Source organism: Cervus elaphus, chromosome 13, assembly GCF_910594005.1.
Source record: "Cervus elaphus chromosome 13, mCerEla1.1, whole genome shotgun sequence".
NCBI lineage: Eukaryota > Metazoa > Chordata > Mammalia > Artiodactyla > Cervidae > Cervus > Cervus elaphus.
The window spans coordinates 23,343,175-23,364,769 of record NC_057827.1 but is presented as its reverse complement, the minus strand read 5'-3'; the positions used below and the strand labels follow the sequence as shown (position 1 = coordinate 23,364,769).

The following is a 21,595-nucleotide window of genomic DNA, read 5'->3' as shown; positions in this document are numbered from 1 at the left end:
AAACTGGTCTTGATGGTTCAGGTATCTCTGCTCTTAGGAAGGCTGGTTAACACATACTGCAGACACACACTAGACGGGATGGAGGAGGCCCAGATGGGCAGAGAAAAGTTTTATGCTGATATGCTTTTTGTCTTGTCTTAAAATATGAGTTTGTTCCGTAAGATTCACCTCCTGGGAGCCCACCCCCATTCACCCCACCCACCCCTGGGTGAAGAACTCATGCTTCCTCCCAGTATAGGAGTGAGGGGCAGCAGGGGGGGTCCTTCCGTCCCCTCCCCCACAGCTCTGCTTGCCTCGGGCCCCTCTGGTCCTGGTGACACCAGGATGCTGGCCTCTGAGGCTTTGTGGCTGAGGGCAGGAGAAGAACAAGGATTGTGGTGTCTTCCTGTCCATCGGTTACTATAAAGGTTCCTGGTCTCAATGCACATGTGAGCACAGACATGCAGGCACATACACAGGCAAACACACACACTGGGCATGCACGCGGGCACGCCCCCTTAGATACAGTTGTCCGGGGTCTGGCCCTTTAACAGCTAAGGGGACAGAAAGTCTAGTGTTGGGGGCACAACTGTTAGTTGCCTTGGGCTGGACCATGCCCCCAGGTTCTCAGGAAAGGTGGGAGTAGGGAGACGTTGGGAAGGGCTCCCAGAGATGGGGGTTTGGGTGAGAATAAAAATCTGCTCAGTTTTTCTGAGTTCTAAGAAAATATGAGGCAATTCGGGTATGTTGGTTTGTGTTTTTTTCTTTTATATTTGTGTTGAGTTTTAAAAAAGAACATTGTAGATTTAGGAGAAAGGACAGGCTTCTCTCTATGAACAGCAGGATTTGATGGTATCCAGAAATCCCAGAGAATTAAAATATATATATGCGTATTTACATTTATTTAGATCATATGATGGGTGGGTCCCAGAGAAGCAACAGCAGAAAGCAACTAGCACATAGAAACACACGTGTGTACAGCACACACTCAAGAAATGCAGTTTCTTCAACTATAGCAGCAGCAGTACCCATCCACCCAACAAAAATTTGGAAAGAAACTTTCCATACAAAATATAGTCTTCCCATAATTTTCGCCCTTGAGACAAAAAGCAGAAAATACAGAAAAGATGAGAGTGGAAAGAGAAGGCAGCTAAAAAGGTAAACAAAGAGACAGAGCAGAAGGAGGGAAGGAAATGGAAAGGGAGGGAGATGAATGGGGAAGGATGTGAGAGGGGAGAGAGCGAACCAGGAAAAGAACATCAGAGCTCAGTGAAGAAACTGCAAGTGAGAAGAGAAATCGGGAGCCCCGGGGCCCATCCTCAGTCCCTGCAAAGCCTCCGAGGCCATGTACAGCAGGTCAGCCAAGTAAATTAGCAGGTTAGTGGCTGTCAAGACAGCCACAGTCCAACATTCATCCCAGACGCACATAGAGCAGGTGAGGTTTTTTTTTTTTTTCCTCTTTTTTATCACGTCAGCTCACATCACTGTACCACAGGGGCAGCCCACCCAACTTCTCATCAAAGGGGCCAAGTGAGCAGAGGACAGAGCGCTGGTAGACAGGAGGATGGAGACATGGTCTCCCTCTACAGTAAAGGATAGTAGACAGGTATCCGTGTTTCATTGTTGTCTTCACGCCACAGGGCGGACATCATCCCCAGGTAGAAGAAGATGGAGCATAGGATCGTTTGTTTTACCATGGCAGACGTGTACTGGAAATCGCTGTTGGAGTTGATAGTGGTGCTTAAAAATAAAGCCAAAATGACATAGAGCAGGAAGATCACCAGCCTTTCCAGCTTGCCTGGATCAGAAGGCAGAAAGCAGGATGTATCACCAGTCAGGGCACAGGTCCAGGCCACTTCGATGGCGTAAAGCACAGAACTGATGAAGGAGCAGGCAGTGGCGGTGATGGCTTGGCTCCGGGTGTGGCTCTGAGGCAAGAACCGAACATAGTTGGTGGCGAAAATAATGGAGGCAAAGAGACAGAATTGGGTGAAATAGAAGGCATAGTGGCAGAGAAGATCATAGCAGGTCAAGGGGAAGTGGGATTGGAGGCCACACAACTCCACCATGAAGACGGTGAGGGTCCCACTGAAGCAGATGCACCACAGAAACACAGACCAGTTAACTGTGCACTCACTCCGAGTGTCCATGCTGGCCACCAGCAAGCAGGGCGCGCAGGTGGAGAGCAGCTGCCCCAAGTGGAGGAAGAAGCCCAAAGCGGTCCTGGAGCTCAGGCCTGAGAACGTCCTCATGGTGACGGAGACGGTCAGGCAGGTCACTGGCACTGGTGTTGTAACCTTACTGGTTTTAAAACCAAAGGCTTGTGAATAATTAAAAAACAGCTCCAGGTTTTGATGGACTGGTTCAGTTTCACTCTGCCTTTTTAGTTCTGCTTCTGTTTTTCTTTTTCCAAAAAGATACAACCACCAATCCTAACAATATAAGGATTACACTCACAGTCTCACTCCAGCAAGATGGTTTCTGGTTCCTGGTTACTGTCAAGTCTTCAAAAAAAAACCAAGTGCATCACACCCCCAGCGTGCAGCCTGCAGCCGTTTCTTGCTCCCCTCCATGTAAGTTCCCCCGGCTGAGCCTTGCCGTGTTCGGAGTTGATTCTTCTGAGCCGTAAAACACCTTCTCCCCTGGTGGCCGGCTTCCTTAAGATAAAGCTACTTTTCTTCTACCCAACGCTTGTCTCTCTGTATTGGCTTCTTAAGCAACGAGCAGTCGAGACTAGCTGGGGGACAAGGCTGTGCATCCAGGCAGCAGTCAGGACCCCTAGGCTTGGCCCCTCCACATCTTTCTGGGGCGAGGAGCGGGGTGAGGCTGAGAAGGTTGGGGAGGATCTATAGGTATTTTCAAGCAGATGCAGAACTTGCTAGTTTTAGGAACTTGCCTGTCCCTCCCCACTCCTTGCTCACAGCCTGCTTTCACTTTCTGTTGAGAGAAGGAAACTGGCCGCTGAAGGAGCAGCCGAGCTCTTGACTGAGTGAGTAGACGGTGTGCACCCTGGGCGCCCCCCATTCCCACCCATTTGGGCATAATCTTTGCCCTTTGGGACTTTGGGATCAACTTGGACACTGCAGGAGTGGGACGTGGCTTGCTTGGGATTCTGTACGAGTCTCTCCGAGGGAGAATTGCTTTGTCTGAATTCTGTTCTGGGGGAGCAAGTGAAGTGCCTTCCAGAACTTCACAGGGAGGGATCTTGGCAGGTTGGCAAAACCAGACTATGACCCTGTAACCAAGAAAAAAGTGGTTTTTTAAATTATAAGTCAGACTGGCCCATGTATGTTTTCAATTCTGAAGAACGGTGGCACCTGAATGTGTCTCTAAATTGCTTCGCTATTTTGCAGTTAGAACTGACTTGACCATGATCTGGTAAGTGGGAGGAAATTCCATGTGCAGGCCTCCTTGTTTCTTATACTAAGGATTCTTCCAACAAGGGCCCTAAATTAACGATACAAGAGGCTGGGGCTGCCCCGGGGTCTTTCCCTGCACACCATCCCCCCACCAGTCTCTGGAAAGAGGAGGAGTTCTAGTGTGGGGGCAGGGCAGAGCCTGAGTGTCCCCCAGCAGGAGAAAGAAAGGGGGTCTGAAGTAGTCTTTCCCTTTAAGACCCCACAAGGCACTGAGTTTGCCTGGAGTGTGTCTCCTATCAGGGAGAGGCAGGGAGGGGATGGATTTTCACTAAGATGCCTCCCTACAGGAGGTTTGAGGACAGCCAATAGGCTATTATTATTCTTATACTCTGTTTTCCACCTCAGACCTGCTAAACCGGTCAACTGCCAACCTTCTACATGGAGATGATCCACAAAAATAGTGGAAATGTTCATTAGGATTTTTTTCAAACCATCACCCAATATGGGCTGATGCGCAGGTTTGGGTGATAATTTTTTGGAGACCTTATGAGGGGTCATCTGTCCCTCCACACCCTCCCTGGGATGCCCTGAAAGATTCCACATCAGCATTAGACACAACATCCTTGTTCATTTCCAACCCCTTCTTCCCTGGCTTGGAAGCTGCTAACCAGTTTCCCAGGCCAGGTAAATCCTCACTCAGGTAGGAGTACTCCTAGATCTTTCCAGACTCCCACTTGGAAGGCAACTTTGGAGCTTAACAGACAGATATGATGTTAATTTATTCTGTGGTTCCCCCATGACACTATACCTTGGAGTCATGCTGGGCTGGGGTCTCCCTTCCCAAAGGGAACAGTCACACGCTGAGGCAAGTTGGGGGAGGGGATTCACAACAGTCCCACTTTCCATGTCATCCTATCCCCACGGCCTTGCTCTCACCCCGTGGCTCCTCCCTGTTCACCCCTGGAGCTGCCCTCCTCCAGGTGGGGCTGTGTCCCTCAGATGGCAGCTCCTTCTAGTGATGCTGCGGGGAGGAGAGGCCAGGACGTGGGAGTCTTCAGGTTGCTGTAGAAGGAGGCTGTGGCCCTGAAGGTGGGTCCTGGGTCCCAGAGCCCTGAGCTTTGGTCCAGGGCTCCCACTCACAGGCCTGGTTGACCTGCGAGGCTATAGAACACAGTGCTCAAACCCATGGCTTTTTTATTTTTATCTGGGATTTCCACTCCTACCCTTTCAAACTAGGGAAGGTACTTGACTCCTGGAGCCTTAGTTTTCCCTTCTGTAAAATGGGGTTAGTAGGACAATCCACAATCCTTTTTCTGAAACCCTTGGGGTCAGATTACTACAGAATCAGAATTTTTCAGCACCAATCATGTAACTTGATGCATCTTCGCTATTGGACCTAACACCCCACTGGAGTCTAATGCACCTTTTGAGCAAAGACATAAGTGTTTCTGTAACCACACTTTTGAACATTCACACTAAGTAAAATAAACAAAGACTATAAATTGTCTCATGTCTGTTTAGGTGAAAATTTGTTACCAAACAGCTTTTTAAAAAAATCTTTTTCAGTTTCAAGTAAATTGAAGATTTGTGATTGTAGAAAAGGACCACAGTACCCTGTGTCCCTGTAGATAATGGCACAAAGCGTAAAAAATGTGCATGGCTTTGTGGCTAGACTCAACCCATCTGTGAGATAAGACGAATCTCCTGGCAAGGCCAAGGCTGTTGCGTGGGGAGAATAACTGCAGAGCAGCTGTGCTGTTACCAGGTGTCTGGTCATTGGTTCAAACTCCATGGATCCTGAGCCTTTTCTAGACATCTGACTCAATCCACCTATGGAGCTGGATCATTCTCTGGGTGGTCCCCAGTGAAGACCACTGCCTTAGCAGTGACCATGAGCTGCCTGACCGTCATAACACCATTCCACCAGGTGGACATCCCCAGACCTTGGACACCATGTTCCACTTCCTCTGCCTGCTGCAACTTTTCTCCACCACTGTGGCCTTCTCACTGGTGGCCAGCATGGGCGCACTGGGAAGTGGGGCCATAGGTAACTGGCCTGTGGCCATCTGGAGCTTCTGTTTTGCCATGACTCTCATCATCTTCATTGTTGAGTTATGTAAGCTCCGGTCCTGCCTTCCTGTCTCTGGTATCACTTCCTCGACACCTACACCTGCTACACCACCCTCCTCTGCCTCTCAACCTGCATCATCTACTCCATCACCTACGCCCAGTTCCTGCCTTATGTCCCTTATCAGGACCGGGCTACTGCTGCTACTGCTTTTTCCTGTCTCGCATCTCTGCTGTATATCATAGATGTGGCCTGGACGTGGGTCTGCTGTCTGTTCAAGGAGATTTCCAGCTACATGCACACTGTGCCAGGCCTGCTGAAGGTGCTGGACAACTTCATGGCCTGTATCATCTTCGCCTGACTCAGCAGCACCTCCCTGTACCTGCACCAGTCGGCCCTGGAGTGGTGCATGGCCGTTACTCCGTCTGCTTCATCCCAGCAGCCTTGGCCACGCTGCTGAAGCTGGATGACTGGGAGGACACCTACCCATCCCCTCCCCATCTTCCAGGTTGTGATGACCCTGCTCTCCTTTTCTACATTCTAATGTCCTTTTCTACATTAGTGCTCTCGTCCTCTGGCTGTTCTATCAGTTCAGTGAGGAGTTTGACGGGCATCCTCACTGGTCCAGCGACGAGGACTGCATTGATGACTTCCTTTACAGTATATGCATCTGAGACCAGCAACTGGCTGTGGCCATCCTGACCGCCATCAACCTGCTGATTTATGTGGTTGACCTGCTGTACTGGGCCCACCAGCTTTCTGTAGGGACTGAGGATCCAGTGTCCAGTGCTCCAGACTCTGTTTGGTCCCATTCAGTATCTTTACAGAGTTTGGACATCCTCTGATGCCCTCTTCCTGGCTCCCTCTCTCCCTCCTCACATCCTTGTCCTTTCATTTCGCTCTCTTTTCTGTTTCCTTCTCTCCTTCTGCTCTGTCTCCTTCCTGTTTTCTTTGGTTGCCCATATCCTGTTTTGTCTCTTTCTCCTCTCATCTTTTTTTACTTTTCTGCTTTTTGCCCCTTTTCTGGTCATCCTTGGTTTTCTCGTCTCCTGTGTCCTGACCCCCTCTCCCCATTTTTCTTCTTCTGATCCATCAGGACCTGAGACTCCTTCCTTCTCTGCCCACCGCCCCCTCCCACCTACTAAGGTGCTGACTCCACAGCACACAGCCCTCTGTGCAGCTGTTCACACCCTGGGCCTCTGGAGGGGCCTCTTTGCCAAAGTGTGTCTGTCCCCTGGCAGTGCCTTAGTTGTATATGCATCTGGGGGTGGGAGTGGGTAGCTAGTCATCAGGCCCCCTTTCTCCCAGTGGAGGGGGATGTGTAGGCTACATCCCCATTACGTTGAAAAAATTCTCTAGAGGTCAATAATTTCCAGTGGGCAAGAGTCTTGAAGCAGAGATCCTGGATCCCTGGGCCCCACCTGGTGCTAAGTCCCACCTGAGATTGGCTCCAGGATTTTTGCAGGCTCACTGAACACCCGCTGCCTAGAGGGCATTTTAGAGGAAGTCAGGGGTGAATGCCTTCAATCCCAACTGCTGTCTGGGGAACTAAAAAAAGGAGCTGGGAGGACTGTATGGTCTTGAAGACACCAGTCTGCAGTGTTTGTGAGGGGCAGTGATGTGGCCCGCTTGCCTCAGTGATAAAACAGCATTTGATCACTGTAGGGACAGGGGCACGGCCACCACCAGCCTTAAAGTGATGTTAGCCTGGGTGTTTTATTTATTTATTTACTTTTACTATCTTCTGTTTAGGACAGCAAAAATTACTGAGTGACCCTGTTTTGGGGTCTCTTTGATTAAAGACATTTTTTATCTTGGTTTCTTTTTTTAAGGTGCCTTTTTATTGTTGTAAAAGTCACATAGCATGAAACATGTGACTTTAACCATATTTAACTGTACAGTTCAGTGGCCCTAAGTGCATTCACATTGTGCAACTCTCATGATCATCTCTCTCCCAAATTTTTCACCTTCTTAAACTGAAACTCTCCCCTTTAAGCACTAACTCCCATCTGCCTCCTCATGCCCCTGCTCCTGGCATCTACAATGCATTTTCTGACTATGAATTTGACTCTTCTAGGTACCATGTATGAGTGGAATAAAATAGTATTTGTCTGCACCTATTGTATATTGGAAGGCATTTTTAAAGTTAATACGTGTGAGTGACCTTATTCTTAAAGAGGAAGTTTCTTTTCAAATTTTCTTGGGCAGGTGGTTGGGGATGGGGTGGGGGTTACTGGTCCCATTGTCCAAGGAATTACATTTCTTGAGTGTGAGAGGACACACTCATGTGTGTGTGTTTCTGTGTGCCAGTTGCTTTTTGTTGCTGCCTCTTGATTCTCTGGGACTCAGACACAATGTAATCTAAATCAATGTACATAATTTTAAAAAATTTCTGGGGCTTCTGGTTCCTATTAGTTCCTGCTGTCAATCAGAGAAGACTGTTCAACATTCGTTCAGTCATCCACATTTATAATGTCCTTTTCAATCTCAATCCAAAGATGAAAGAAAAGAAACAAACAAAAACCCAAAACAAAGTCCACATATTTTAATTGCCCCAATATACCTGGCACTCAGAAGAGTCCTAGTCAATTTCCACCCTCACCCAAACCTAGGTTTCTGGGATCCCCTTCCACTGACTCCCCAATCACACCTGGACCAAAGCCTGGGGGTGCGGCCCAGCCTATGATGCAAGATGTTGGACCCCACCCCAATGCCAACATCCTGTGCTCCTAACTCTCAAAGGGGCCATGACAGCCCCTGGATGCCTCTCTAGAAAGGTGTGTACTTGTATGCAAGCTCAGTGCACATGTGTGTGTACATGTGTACATGCCCACTGCTCCCCTGCATTGAGACCAGCAGCTCTTTACAGTAACTGGTGGCTGTGAAGGCCCCACAAGTCTCCCAGTCTCAACCACAGAGCCTCAGAGTCCAGCATCCTAGGGTCACCAGGGCCAGGGGTGCCAGAGAAGCAGAGCTGTGGGGGAGGGGAGGGGAAGGACCCCCACTGCTGCCCCTCACTCCTGTACTGGGATGAAGCTTGTGATCTTCACCCAGGGGCAGGTTGGAGAGAGGGAAAGGGCCCCCAGGAGGTGGTCCTCATGGAAGGAAAATCTTAAGAAACAATGGAATTAAATTCCTATTTTAAGACAAGACAGGAAAAATTTAAATATAACATTTTTTGTCTGTCTATTTCAGCCTCCCTCTCCTCTAGGATTCATATGTATTCATCTGCATTGTGCCTTAACCAGACCTCTTCAAGGGAAAAAATACCCATTCCACCAAAAGGATGACATTTTCTAGAGGAAGGCCTTGTAATGCCTTAGAAGACAGCACTGCTAACTTACTTAGGACCTGATTAATGTCTCTAGCTGTATTGCTTGTGCTCTGTTTATTTTAAAGATTCATGCCTTGTTTCTTGTATTAACAGATCTATGATTAAGTCTGTGATGAGAAATAATGGTAACTAGGCCTCTTGAAATGATTCATATAATATGTATAGTTTTATAAGATCCATGATTGTAATGCAGTGACTGTTCCCAATATGGCTCAGTGGTAAAAAAAAAACCTGCCTACCAATACAGGAGACTCAGGTTTGATCCCTGGGTCTAGAAGACGCCCTGGAGAAGAAAATGACAATCCACTCTGGTATTCTTGCCTGGGTAACCCCAGGGACAGAGGAGGCTGATGGGCTATAGTCCACTGGGTCTCAAAGAGTCAGAGATGACTTATCGACTAAACAACAACGACTACAGATATGGGAAGAAGCAGCAGGAGGGAACCATTTCCTCAGGGCTTGGGCCCAGACCACCTTTACCTCCTCATCAAGTCCGATGACTAAGATTTCATTCATCAGTAAATATTCTTGTTCACCAAGTGTGTGTTCCAGGCGCTATTCTAGACTGGACAGAGAGCAGAGAACAGAACCAAGAGTTCTGCCCTCATGGAGCTTGCACTCTAGTACAGGAGATGTGCACATCAATACATAACATCAAGCCCATGGGTGATAAATGCCACGATAAAGGGAACACAGGTGAGAAGAGTTATTGGAGTGTGTACGGTGGGAGGAGGGGCAAGGCTGCTATTTTAGGTGGGTGGAGGTCAGGCTGCTCCATGGATATGACATTTAAGAAGATACTGAAGGAAGTGAATAGGCCATGTGATGACAACTCCCCAATTCCTACCTCCAGAGCTGATCTCTTTTGGGACCCAGAGTCATACCCTACTGCCTCCTGATCTCTCCCTCTGGATGTCTCAGGACACATCACACTCAACGTGTCCAGTCCCACCTCTCAAACCCCTCAGCCCCCAACACACACTGATCCTTCCTCATCATTCCCATCTTAGTCAATGGCACCACCTTCCCAGATGCTCTTCTCAAAATGCGTGTGAATCCATCTAGTCTTCTTCATCTCTAGACCGTCTCGTCCAGATCCATCCATCCCTTCACCTGCTCTCCTGCCATAAGCTTCTAGATGCTTCCTGTAGTTCCTTCAGTTCATTTCAGTCCCTCAGTCATATCTGACTCTTTGCAACCACATGGACTGCAGCACACCAGGCTTCCCTGTCCATCACCAACTCCTGGAGCCTGCTCAAACTCATGTCCATCACATCGCTGATGCCATCCATCCACCTAATCCTCTGTTGTCCACTTCTCCTCCTGCCTTCAATGTTTCCCAGCATCAGGGTCTTTTCCAATGAGTCAGTTCTTTGCATCAGGTGGCCAAAGTATTAGAGCTTCAGCTTTAGCATCAGTCTTTCCAATGAATATTTGGGACTGATTTCCTTTAGGATTGACTGGTTTGATTTCCTTGCAGTTCAAGTAACTCTCAAGAATCTTGTCCAACACCACAGCTCAAAAGCATCAATTCTTTGGTGCCCAGCTTTCTTTATAGTCCAACTCTCACATCCATACATAACTACTGGAAAAACGATAGCTTTGACTAGACGGACCTTTGTTGGCATAGTAATGTCTCTGCTTTCTAATATGCTGTCTAGGTTGGTCATTTCCATCTTTTCCCACAAAGACTGGTTTGGAGTAAAGTCAAAGTAAGATATTTTGAAGGTTTCTGTTTGCTCTCTTAGGATGGAAAACAGATTCCAAAACATCACCTCCAAAACCCTGCATGTTCAGACCCCTTTCTACCTCTCCAGCCTCCTCACCTCCCTCCCTCCAACCATTGACAACTGCTCCCAATTCCTCTCAGTCATCTCAGAGCCTTTCACCTTACCTGTCTACACACCAGACCCCAGCCCTGAACATGGTGGTCCTGTGTCACTCTAAGCCTCAGTTTGCTCACCCAGAAAATGGAGATAATAGCTCCTACTTTTAGTCTTAAAGGTTGTTAACTGCACCTTGAAGAGAACATCTCTGGCCACTTAAGCAGAGAATAACTGTACTAGAAGGATGCAGGATAGCTTGGAGAATCATAGGGAGGGACCAGCCTGTCCACAAGCTGAGACCAGGAAGGAGGGGTGCTGGGCAGCCAGGTCACAGCTAAGGGCAGCAGGTCCAGGCACCATGGCCATTGGAAGCACACACTGGACGCTCCTGCAGGCCCCACAGAAGGAATTCTGATCTGTCTTTGTTTCTGTGTATCCCCTGTTCTTGTGTGTCCAGGCCCCACTTGTGGGGCAGGTCCAATATTTATCTGGCCTTTTCTGTCTTATTGAGGGTCAGGCCCAGTCTCACCCCAGGTCACACAAATGATGGGATTGTCCTCAAATATGGCGATGAGTTCATGACCTCAGTGGTTCCCCTCCATGGAGATGTCCATCACACAAGACCAAGGGTTGTTAGGAGGATTAAATGGGACAAAACATGCCTCAGTGATTGTCAAAAATTTACCCAAAAGGCAAAAGGGATGAATGTTTCCCAGCTGGTAGGTCCAGGCTACAGTTTGAGCTGTAAGCACTTGTTATATTCATTTAAGAAACACTTGGCATGGGCCAACAGGGTAGTTATGGACATAAAAGTTTTAAGAGGTGTCACACACAGCACTCACTGCAGGTCAAGCCCTGCTCTGGATTCATTTGTTCCTCCCAGCAACCCATGAGCTATGCACAATGTGTCCCCATTTTTACAAGCACACAGAGGGTAACTAGCCCAAGATCACACAAGTAGGAAGTGTCAGAGCTAGGATTTGAACCCAGTCATGTGGGTACAGGACCTTAAACTCTGATTGGCATTGATTTGTACCTTATATTCCAGAAAGATAAAGCAGCCAATATTTTTTGAACACCAACAGTCTGACAAGGTGTCTTATTACCTCTATTTCATTTCATCTTCAGGGATATTATTACTGTCATCCCCATTTAACAGATGATGAAACTGAAGCTCAGAGAGTACATTATGTTTTTAGCTCAGAGTCACAAAGTTACTCCCTAACAGAGACTGGATTTGAACACAGATCTGTCTCCCCCAAAGCTCAGCAGGTAAAAGAACCTCAGGAAATGCTGAGCCCCTTCCCTCTTCTCTCAGATCCAGGAACAAATCACACAGACAAGGGCCACATGGATTGGCCGTCTGCACTGGCACCCAAGGGAGATAACCAGGTGCCTGAGACCGCAGGAGGGAATGGCCCCAAATCTCCCCACTCAGAGGAGGACTGAGGAAGGGCAATCCCTGATTTTTTCAAGAAACTGGTCCAGGACCACAGAATGGAAACATCTGTGCCCCAGGCTCTGTTCTGGATGCGGCTCAGGCCACAGTCCAGAGGGCGTCAGCTGGAGTCACCGTGTGCAGAGGAGGCTCTGGCCAGCTGAGGAGGGAGCCTCTGGCCACCGCCCCAGGGGACAGGGAGCCCAGGCCAGGCAGGGAGCAAGGGAAGGGGGCTGAAGCTTGGGCACCGGGCAAATAGGGGATCATCTCCATCAACTGTGTGTGCTAAAGGGCTGGGGGAGGCCCTAGACACCAAGTAGGTGGGTTTGGGGGCCACAGCTCCCCCTCCCCATCCAAGCTGATTGGGTGGCATCACCAACACGATGAACATGAGCTTGAGCAAGTTCCGGGAGTTGGTGATGGACAGGAAAGCCTGACGTTCCGCAGTCCATGGGGTTGCAAAGAGTCAGACCCTTGAACCCAAGGCGCCTCCCTTCTCTCTGCCTTTGGAGACAGGCCTGTGTGGGCATCTCTCAGCTCCTCCCCCAGCCTGTCTGCTTTGGAGTCAGAGCAGATGTGACTGTGAATCCAGTCGTGGGCCCCACATCTGCCTCTCTCTTCACTCTGGGCTTTTGTTTCATCTTCCCCTGCTATGGTCAGCCCTCTATATGCCCAGCAGAAAGGAATTTCCTTTTCCTAAAGGAAACACGAGTTTCCTAAACAGGGCAAGAGCATTCGGGCTGCTGGGCTGGACTCTGAAGAAGTGGAAAGTCAAGAATGTGCGTGAACAAGGGAGTCTGAGAGACCTCAGACTGTGGGGGCGCCTGGAAGCAGTTTGTGTTTTTGACAAGAATCACTGGAGAGTTGGACCACTAGGAAGTGACTGAGGAAACTCAGGTTGTGAAAGAGAAACACGTTCACCACCAAGCAGAGGTCATTGGGAAAGAGGGCCTGTATAATCAGGAGGGATGTGATGAATAAACAGGACCCAGCAGCCAAGAGGGAATAAGAGGGAATAAGCAGAGAGGGTGGACAGAGGGGATGGAGCCGGCTTCCATCTCCACGTCTGATTCTCAAGACTGGCAAGTCCAGGGGCCCCGAGAAGAGGGGGGCTGGGAGGGACCAGGGGTCTCTGGCACCCCTCCCCCATCAAGCAGATGAGGAAAGGGACTCAGCAGCAGCGAGTGCCCTCCTCGGGGACGGGGCAGGTTTGTGCAGAACTAGCGTTGATGGGGCAGAATCCCAGCCTGGAGGATGCTGCTCCCACATGTCACAAGCAGCGTAGGGCTATGGACAGACAACCAGCCTGGGGACAGGACACCTGGGTCCTGACTCTGACTCTGCCACACACAGGGTGACTCTGGACACGTCCTGCCCCTCCCTAGGGTCCAGCTGCTCCTACTCTATGACCAGACTACGTTTATCTCATTCAGTCGTGTCCAGCTCTTTGTGACCCCATGTACTGCAGACCACCACGCTCCTCTGTCCATGTGATTTCCCAGGCAAGAATACTGGAGTGGGTTGACATTCTCTTCTCCAGGGAATCTTCCCAATCCAGGGTTCAAACCCAGGTTTCCTGAACTGTAGGAGGATTCTTTACGATCTGAGCCACCAGGGAAGCCCCTATGACGAGAAGTTTGAACTAAATACAGGATGATTACACTTTCTTTTGAGCGTCACAGTGAGGGGACTGAAGTAGCCTTGGAATTGTGACAAATGGCCCTTAACCTCTCAGCAGGAGGAATTGAGAGCCGTCCCCATGAACCATGAGGCTTGGACACCGAGCCCCTCAGGTGAGCCACCCTGGACAATTCTTTTACTAAAGCCCAGAGACATTTCCATCCTCCTGGGAAATGAAGTCCCAGGGTTGTGTTCAATTTGACTTAGAAAAATATAAGAATATGAGGTTCCTGCACTGAGACTTGAGGAGGCCAACACATACTTGCTTTTGTGGATGAAAAACTAACCAATAGTCAAGTTAAGAAAGAATTGGAAACTTTATTGGAACCAACCTGAGAAGTGTAACTGGGGAGACAGTCTCTCAAGAAGCTCTGAGAACTGTTTCAAGGAGGTTAAGATTGGAGGTCAGTATGTGTGTGATTTGGGGGAAGGACAGGAAATCAACCCATGTCTTGGTAGAAGGTTCCTTCACTCAGGAAGAACAGATATCATGGCTCATGCTTTTAGTGCTTCCTAAGCATGGACAGATGCAAGAAACTGGGTTCATAGAAAAGTCTCCTGAAAATATCAAAGCATCTGAGGGCAGGTTCTGCCAGTTTTCTCAGAGTACAAAGTACAATCCTAACCTTTTCCATGACTTTCTCTCAGAGTGGATTGCAGGTCAGTGAATTTTAGCAGCTAGTGACTTGATTCTTGTAGAACTGGGTGGTGGGCAACATTCATTATCACACAATATATTTGTTTCCATGTTAATTTCAATCAAGGTTTGGGAGGACTTTTCCCAGGTCAGGTGAGAATTTCACTGATAGGCCACTCAATGTGCAATTATTCATCTAGTCCTGGTAACAGTAGCCAAAATCCTCTGGACCAACAGTCTTACTTGTCTGTCAGGCTCTTGGAAATGGTTCCCTCCTATTGCTTCTTCCCATATCTCAAGTCACCTTATTACGATCATGGTTCTTATAAAACTGTATATTAGGTCACCTGGTCATTACTGTTTTTATCAGAGGCTCAATGACACATTTGTTAGTGCAAGAAACAATATTCCTGTAAAACAGCAGACTATAAGTGATATAGCTAGTGACATTAACAAGGTCATAGGTAGGCAGTGCCATATAAAGTCACAAGGCTGGGGTTAGAACAAAAATTGATGTTTACAATGGGTCAGGTATTTCTGCCCTTAGGTAGGTCTGGTTAGCACATACTGCAGACGCACACTGCACACCTCAGGGGAGGGAGAAAGTCAAAACAGGCAGAGAAAAACTTTGTTTTTCTTGTCTTTCCTTAAAATATGAATTTTATTTCATTGCTTATTAAGATTTGCCTGTCATGGGAACCACCTCCTAGAGCCTTCCCCATTTACCTCACCCGCCCCCGGTAAAGATCACATGCTTCCTCCCAGTACAGGAGTGAGGGGCAGCAGTGGGGGTCCTTCCCTGTCCCTCCCCCATAGGTCTGATGCCTGGGGCCCCTCTGGTTCTGTGACACCAGGATGCTGGGCTCTGAGGTTTTGCAGCAGAGAGCAGGAGACTAAGGACAATATTGGTGGCTTCCCGGCCACCAGTTATTATAAAGGGTGCTGGTCCAAATGCACCTGTGAGCACAGACATACAGGCACATACACAGGCAAACACACACGCTGGGCATGCAGGCAGGGACACACCTTTAAATACAGTCAACCGGGCTCTGGTCCTTTAAGAGCTAAGGGGACAGAAAGTCTAGTGCTGGGGACACAACTGCTAGTTGTCTTGGGCAGGACCATGCCCCCAGGTCCTGGGGGAAGGCAGGAGTGTGGAGACATTGGGAAGGGCTCCCAGAGCCCATCCCAGAGATGGGGGCTTGGGTGAGAGTAAAAATCTGCTCCATCCTTCTGAGCTCTGAGAAAATTTGGGGCAGTTAGCATATGTCAGGTTTGTGGGTTTTTTCTTTTATATTTGTATTGAGGTTAAAAAAGAACATTACAGTTGTAGGAGAAAGGTCGAGCCTTCACCTATGATTGATAACAGGGTTCAGTGGTATCCAGAAATTCCAGAGAATTAAAAAATCCATGTTTATTTACATTTATTTAGATAATATTATGTGTGGGTCCTGGAGAAGCAGGAAGCAGCATCAGAAAACAACTGACACATAAACACACGTTTGTGCAGCACAAACTCAAGCAATACAGTTTCCTCGACTACGGGATCAGCAATACCCACCCATCCAACACCACCCATTAACAAAGCTTTGAAAAGTAACTTTCCATGCAAAAATATAGTCACCCAGTAATTTTTGTCCTTGAGACAATAAAATTTAAAGAAAAATATAACACCCAGGCTAACACTCACCTTCTCAATCCAGCAAGGCAGCCCAGGGGTTAATGTAAAGTCTCCCCAAATAGAAGCCCAGCGCACCCCTGGCACACAGCCTGCAGCCGTTTCAGCTTCCCTCCTTGTATAAATCCTGGCTGAGCCTTGCTGTGTTGGGAGTTGATTCTTCTGAGCAGTAAAACACCTTCTCTCCTTGGTTGCCAGCTTCCTTAAGATAAAGCTACTTTTTTTAAACCCAAGACTTAGCTCTCTGTACTGGCTTCTTCATTGACAAGCAGCTGGGCCTGACTTGGGGGACAATGTTGAGTGTCCAGGCTGGAGTCAGGCCCCTGAGTCTCCAGCCCCTCCCTTTCCTCCTAGCGCAAGGAGCAGAGTGCCACTGGGAAGATAGGGTGGAGTGCCGGATATTCCCAGCGAAGATCTATAGGTCTTTTCCAGCAGCTGCCAAACTTGCTAGTTTTAGGACCTTGCCCTGTCCCTCCCTACACCTTGCTCACAGTGAGCTTTCGCTTTTGTTAAGAGAAGGAAACTGGCCTCTGAAGGAGCACCGACGTCTTAATGAGTGAGTAGAGGGGTGTGGGCCCCAGGAGCCCCCCTTCCCACCCTTTTGGGTGTATTCTTTGCTCTTTGGAACTTTGGGGCCACTTGGAGACTGCAGAAGTGGGAATGGCTTGTTTGTGACTCTGTACCACTCTCTTCCCAAGGAAGAATTGCTTGCTTGTTTTAAATCTGTTCTAGGGGAGCCAGTGAAGTGGGGGGAGGGGATCTATATCCATCCCTTCTACAAGTCCACTGGCACACATCTTGGCAGATTGTCAAAGCTAGAGGTATTGTTGCAGGAAGAGGGACCCCTTCCAGGGCCCGAAACTGGGCTCTTGTCTAACACTCGAAAATGAATTGTTCGAGGAGACACATGTGCTGACAAAGCAAGAGATTTTATTGGGAAAGGGCGCCCGGGCAGAGAGCAGGAGGGTAAGGGAACCCAGGAGAACAGCTCTGCCACATGGCTCACAGTCTTGGGTTTTATGGTGATGGGATTAGTCTCCAGGTTGTCTTTAGCCAATCATTCTGACTCAAGAGTCCTTCCTGGTGCCTTGTTCAGCCAAGATGGACGCCAGAGAGGTTTCCAGGAGGTGTTCGGACACATGGTGTCTCCTGTTGACCTTTCCCGAACTCTTCCGGTTGGTGGTGGCTTATTAGTTCCATGTTTCTTACCGGGACCTCCTGTCGTAAAACAACTCAAACAAGTGGTTACTAGGGTTCCTGGCCAGGGTGGGTGGTTGTGTTCGTGTGCTTCCCCTAACAGTATGACCCTGTAATCAAGAAAAAAATGGTTTTCTACTTTTAATACAACCTGGCCCATGTATGTTTTCAGTTGTGAAGAACATTGGTTCCTGCATGGATCTCTAAATTATTCCAGTATTTTGCAGTTAGAGCTCTTCTGGCAAGATCTGGTAAGTGGAAGGGAACTCCATGTGCAGGTCTTCCTGTTACTCCATAATAAGGATTCTTCCAACAAGGGCACTAAATTAAAGGCAAAAAGGAAACTAAACTGTGAAAAGCCTGCCCCCTTTATAGAGGAGTCTGCAGGCAAGGGAGTGAGAAGAGGGGGTCAGCTTTGTAGGGAACTGAATCCAGCCCCAGCTCTGTGGTTCCATTCCTGATGGCCGAGGGTGGGGCTGCCACGGGATCTGCGCCCCCTTCTCCCACTCCAGTCTCTGGAAGGAGGGGGGGTTCTAGTGTGGGGGCGGGGCACAGCCTTAGCATCACCCAGCATGAGGAAGAAAGGAGGTCTGAAGTAGTCTCTCCTTTTAAGACCTGACAGATCACTTGATTTGGCCAGTATGTCCCCTGGGGGTAGGGGGGGGAGGGCGCGGTGGGGGGGGGGGGGGGAGGGGAACGCGCCAGGGGTGGATTTCCACTGAGACAATTCCCTGCAAGAGGTTTCAGTGCAGGAGAAGAGTCCTTGGCTGTTATTGGACATACAATCTTTTTCTCACCTCAGACCTACTAAACTGGAAAAAAACAAATCTTCCAAGTTGATCCACAAAAAATGGTGGAAATGTTCATTAGCATTTTTTTCAAATCATCGTCTAACATGGGCTGATGCACAGATGTGGGTGATGATTGTGTTCACCGTGGAGGAGCAGTACCTCATCCCAGACAAAGCCCAACACTCATCTCTTGGTATTCGGCTTCTTGAGGGATAAGCAGACAAGCCTGGGTTCAGTAACATGGGACAAGCTAAAGGGCCTCCAGAAGCTAAAAGAGACAAGGAGGGACCCTCCCCTGGGGCATCAGAGACAGAGCAGCCCTGCTGACTCCTTGTTTCAAAACGCTGATCTCCAGAACTGTGAGAGAACACATTTCTGCTGTTTTAAGCTGCCAGGCTTGTGATAATTTGTTGCAAATCTAGGAAACCAGATTTAATTTCCAGAAATGAAAAATATATTCTTTGTCATATTTTTAAAAAAATTTCTCAGAAAAACTTGCTGACCTCCTGCCCTAGAGCATGGTGGTCACATGGATCCCAGGACCGCTTGTCATATCCTGTGTCCCCCAGTGTCTGAGACTCACAAGGGAGGATCCACTGATCTAGAGAAGGCTGGTTGGTCCAAACACCCACAGGGGCCACAGGGAAGGAAGGAAGTAAAGGGGATGGAGAGGACTAGGGCTGCTGGAGAGGATCAGCTGCACCTCTCCATGGTGGTAAAAAAGCAAGATGCCTTGTGCATGACATGGCCTCATGTCTATAAAATCGAAAAAAAAAGATACAGATAGGCTGTACATGAAGTTGAGGACACGGATGCTCCCTGGATGGAGGGCTGGATGCTCCTGTGAGCATGCCCAAGAGGGGAAACCAGGCACATGAGAGATGATCATAGTCCTGCTTTATGTCGATTATACGTGAGAATAAGAGAAATATAGAAAACTACACAAAGATATAAATGGAAAACAATACAGAGGGCACAGAAGCTGCTCAGCTCCAACCACCCCCTTTATCTCCCCCCAAGGGCACACAGCCCAGTGACACCAGATATCCTGCAGCTTCTAAAGGAGCAGGAAATCTGGATTTTCTTGTGAAATTAAAACACTGCAGCTTCCAGACTCTTGGGGAAGAAACAATACTGATTCTACACCATGTCTTCCAGAAAACACCATGAAGAAAAACAAAACAAATCCTCGGGGCCACCTCCAGTACAAACCAGTTTGCACCCCTAATGTGCAGCAAGCCACGCTTGCATGGGGTTATGTCCAGAGGAAGGCCAGGGCCTTCTGGGTCCTCTCGGAGGGGGAGGCGGAGAACGGTGAGACCATAACTTGCCTCACAGACATTCAGCTCAAATTCTGTTCCCAAATGAATTTTTTAAAAGTTGTTTTCAATTTTGAGAGATTTGAAGGTTTGAGATTGTACATAAGGACCATTCTACCTTGCAATCTCCATAGACAATGGTACGCAGTACAACAGGCCCAAAATGGTTTGGGGTCAGACCAAGTATGGCTGTGAGATTTTGGGGATGAAACAAGTCTCCTGACAAGGCCAAGGCTGATGGGTGGGGAGAAACATTGTGGAGTGGCTGTGCGGTTACCCGAGTGTCAGAGCCACTGGTTCCAACTCCACAGATTCTGAACCTCAGCCATCACAGGCTCCTGAATCTGATCCAGGCACCTGACTTAATTCACCTCCAAGGCTGAATTTTTCTCTGATAGGTCCTCCGAGAAGGTCACTCACATACCAGTGATCGTGGCCCACCAGACTATCACAGCACTGTGTCTACCGGGCTGACATCTCAAGACAAGGGCTCCGTTTACGTCATGTGTTACCTCCACCTGTCGCAGCTCTTTTCCACCTGCGTGGCCTTCTCTCTGGTGGCCAACATGGGCATTTGGAGAGGGGCCATAGGTAATTGGTCCATGTCCTTCTGGTGCGTCTGCTTCGTTGTAACCCTCATCATCTCCATAGTCAACTTATGTAAGCCTCGGAAGCACAGTCCTTTCTTCTGGTGCAACTTCTCCGTCACCTATACCTGCTACGCCTCCCTCATCTGTCTCTCGACCTCCATCATCTACTCCATCACCTTTGTCCGGTTCTTGCCTTATGGTCCTTACCGGGACAGGGCCATTGCTGCCACTGCATTCTCCTGCATCGCAACTGTGTTTTATGCCTTGGAAGCGGTCTTCTTGAAGACATGGTACGAACTCGATGATGTCACTTGCTATGTGCACACCTTGCCAGGCCTGCTGAAGATGCTGGAGACCTTTGTGGCCTGTGTCATCTTTGCCTTCCTCAGCAACACCTCCCTGTACCTGCACCAGCCGGCTCTGGAGTGGTGTGTGGCCGTGTACTCCATCTGCTTCATCCCACCAGCCCTGGCCATCCTGCTGAACCTGGGCAAATGGCAACTCAGGCTGCCTGGGCCCTTCCCCCTCTTCCAGCTTGTGCTCAGCCTGCTCTCCTTCCTCCTCTATGTCAGTGCTCTGATCCTCTGGTCACTCTACCATTTCAATGAGGAGTTTGGCGGACACCCCCAGCGGTCCAGTGATATAGGCTGCATCAATGCACTCACCTACGACATGTGCTTCTGGGACCTGAGACTGACTGTGGCCATCCTGACAGCCATCAACCTGCTGATTTACGTAGCTGACATGGTGTACTGGGCCCGCCAGGTTTCTGTAGGGACTGGGGGTCAGTCCAGTGCTCCTGATCCCCTCCACTCACAGGCGGTGTCTTTACAGAGCTCTGTCAGCCCCTGATGTCTCCTTCCTGGCTCTCCTCACTCCCTGCTCGCATTCTTCCCCACTCATCTCACACTCTTTTCTGTTCCCTTCCCTCCTGCTCTGTCTCCTTCCTGTCTTGTGTGGTTGCCCACATTCTGTTTTGCTTCTTTCTCTTGCTTCTCTCATTTTTTTCTACATTTTTCTACCTTTTGCCCCTTTCCTGGTCATCCTTGGTTTTCTCATTTCCTGTGTCCTGACCACCTCTCCCCATTTACCTTCTCCTGATCAGAGCAGCCTGGCATAAATCAAGTTCCCACTCGAGATCAAATTCAAAAGTAAGATAGAAAAGATTGAAAACAACCCAGGTGTTCATCTTTAGGATGCGGATTAATAAACAATGATGTAGTACAAGAAGGAATATTCTGCAACAGTGATAAGTAAATATCCCCACGATATATGAAATAAAAATAGTTAAGATATAAGTCAACATGGAACATACTATATTTTATATATAAAAATGAGGGGAAATAATATTAAATACACCTGTATGTGCTTGATTTGCATCAAGAAGCACAGGAAGCACTCCCCCGAGTGCACTGGAATAGTTACCTGGTCCGGGTTGGGGAGGGGAGCTGAGGAGAGAGTGGAGGGAGCCACAGGTAGTAGTGAAGTTTCTCAGAATATGGCTTTTTCAGAATATTTTTATTTGGAACCATGTAAATATTCCCTTCTTAAAAAAATAAAATTTATTTTTTAAAAACATACCAACTGGAGAAGGGTCAGGGGAGGGATAGTGGGCAGATGGTCTCCATGCTCCCTGCAGCCTTGACGGACAGGCTGCGGGAAGAGCTGAGAGATGCTCGCACAGGCCTGTCTCCAAAGC

The 21,595-nt window shown here is 48.6% G+C and overlaps 4 protein-coding genes and 1 pseudogene across 7 annotated transcripts in view; 4 read left to right on the top strand and 1 right to left on the bottom strand.

Annotated features, from left to right (window-relative positions):
* Window positions 1–726: 726 nt before the first annotated feature.
* On the bottom strand, window positions 727–16,197 carry LOC122706594 (myeloid-associated differentiation marker-like). 2 transcript variants are annotated; one of them, XM_043921891.1, is made up of 3 exons: window positions 12,875–12,885; window positions 3,977–3,981; window positions 727–3,214 (listed from the first exon to the last, which is right to left on the bottom strand). In XM_043921891.1, the coding sequence occupies exon 3, from the start codon at window positions 2,229–2,231 to the stop codon at window positions 1,563–1,565; it is 669 nt and encodes a 222-aa protein (XP_043777826.1). In that variant the 5' UTR covers window positions 2,232–3,214; window positions 3,977–3,981; window positions 12,875–12,885; the 3' UTR covers window positions 727–1,562. The 2 variants fall into 2 exon arrangements, with proteins under 2 accessions (XP_043777826.1, XP_043777825.1); XM_043921890.1 differs by lacking the exons at window positions 3,977–3,981; window positions 12,875–12,885 and adding an exon at window positions 16,012–16,197.
* Window positions 2,944–21,595, top strand: part of LOC122706593 (myeloid-associated differentiation marker-like) — a 74,459-nt gene continuing 55,807 nt past the window's right edge. Inside the window, exon 1 of the mRNA XM_043921889.1 lies at window positions 2,944–2,968. The gene's annotated coding sequence lies outside the window, so the exon portion shown is untranslated. The remainder of the gene's footprint in view (window positions 2,969–21,595) is intronic.
* On the top strand, window positions 3,802–7,564 carry LOC122706592 (annotated as a pseudogene).
* On the top strand, window positions 16,293–21,499 carry LOC122706590 (myeloid-associated differentiation marker-like). Its single transcript, XM_043921884.1, has 3 exons — window positions 16,293–16,555; window positions 17,369–17,447; window positions 19,705–21,499. The coding sequence occupies exons 1-3, from the start codon at window positions 16,293–16,295 to the stop codon at window positions 20,746–20,748; spliced, it is 1,386 nt and encodes a 461-aa protein (XP_043777819.1). The 3' UTR covers window positions 20,749–21,499.
* The window catches only part of LOC122706591 (myeloid-associated differentiation marker-like), a 38,602-nt gene continuing 33,466 nt past the window's right edge, over window positions 16,460–21,595 (top strand). The window contains exons 1-2 of one of the 3 annotated variants that reach the window (XM_043921885.1): window positions 16,513–16,555; window positions 17,369–17,447. The gene's annotated coding sequence lies outside the window, so the exon portion shown is untranslated. Of the gene's footprint in view, window positions 16,556–17,368; window positions 17,448–21,595 lie in introns of those variants that run through there. The other 2 variants (XM_043921888.1, XM_043921887.1) reach the window with 2 other exon arrangements.

Excerpts from the sequence above, each read along its gene's own strand:
- LOC122706590 (XM_043921884.1), top strand. The coding sequence starts at position 16,293 with ATGTTGAGTGTCCAGGCTGGAGTCAGGCCCCTGAGTCTCCAGCCCCTC. Across the intron at positions 16,556-17,368 it reads GAGCACCGACGTCTTAATGA|TTGTGAAGAACATTGGTTCC; the intron begins GTGAGTAGAGGG and ends GTATGTTTTCAG. Across the intron at positions 17,448-19,704 it reads AGCTCTTCTGGCAAGATCTG|GTCCTCCGAGAAGGTCACTC; the intron begins GTAAGTGGAAGG and ends TTTCTCTGATAG.
- LOC122706594 (XM_043921890.1), bottom strand. The coding sequence starts at position 2,231 with ATGAGGACGTTCTCAGGCCTGAGCTCCAGGACCGCTTTGGGCTTCTTC.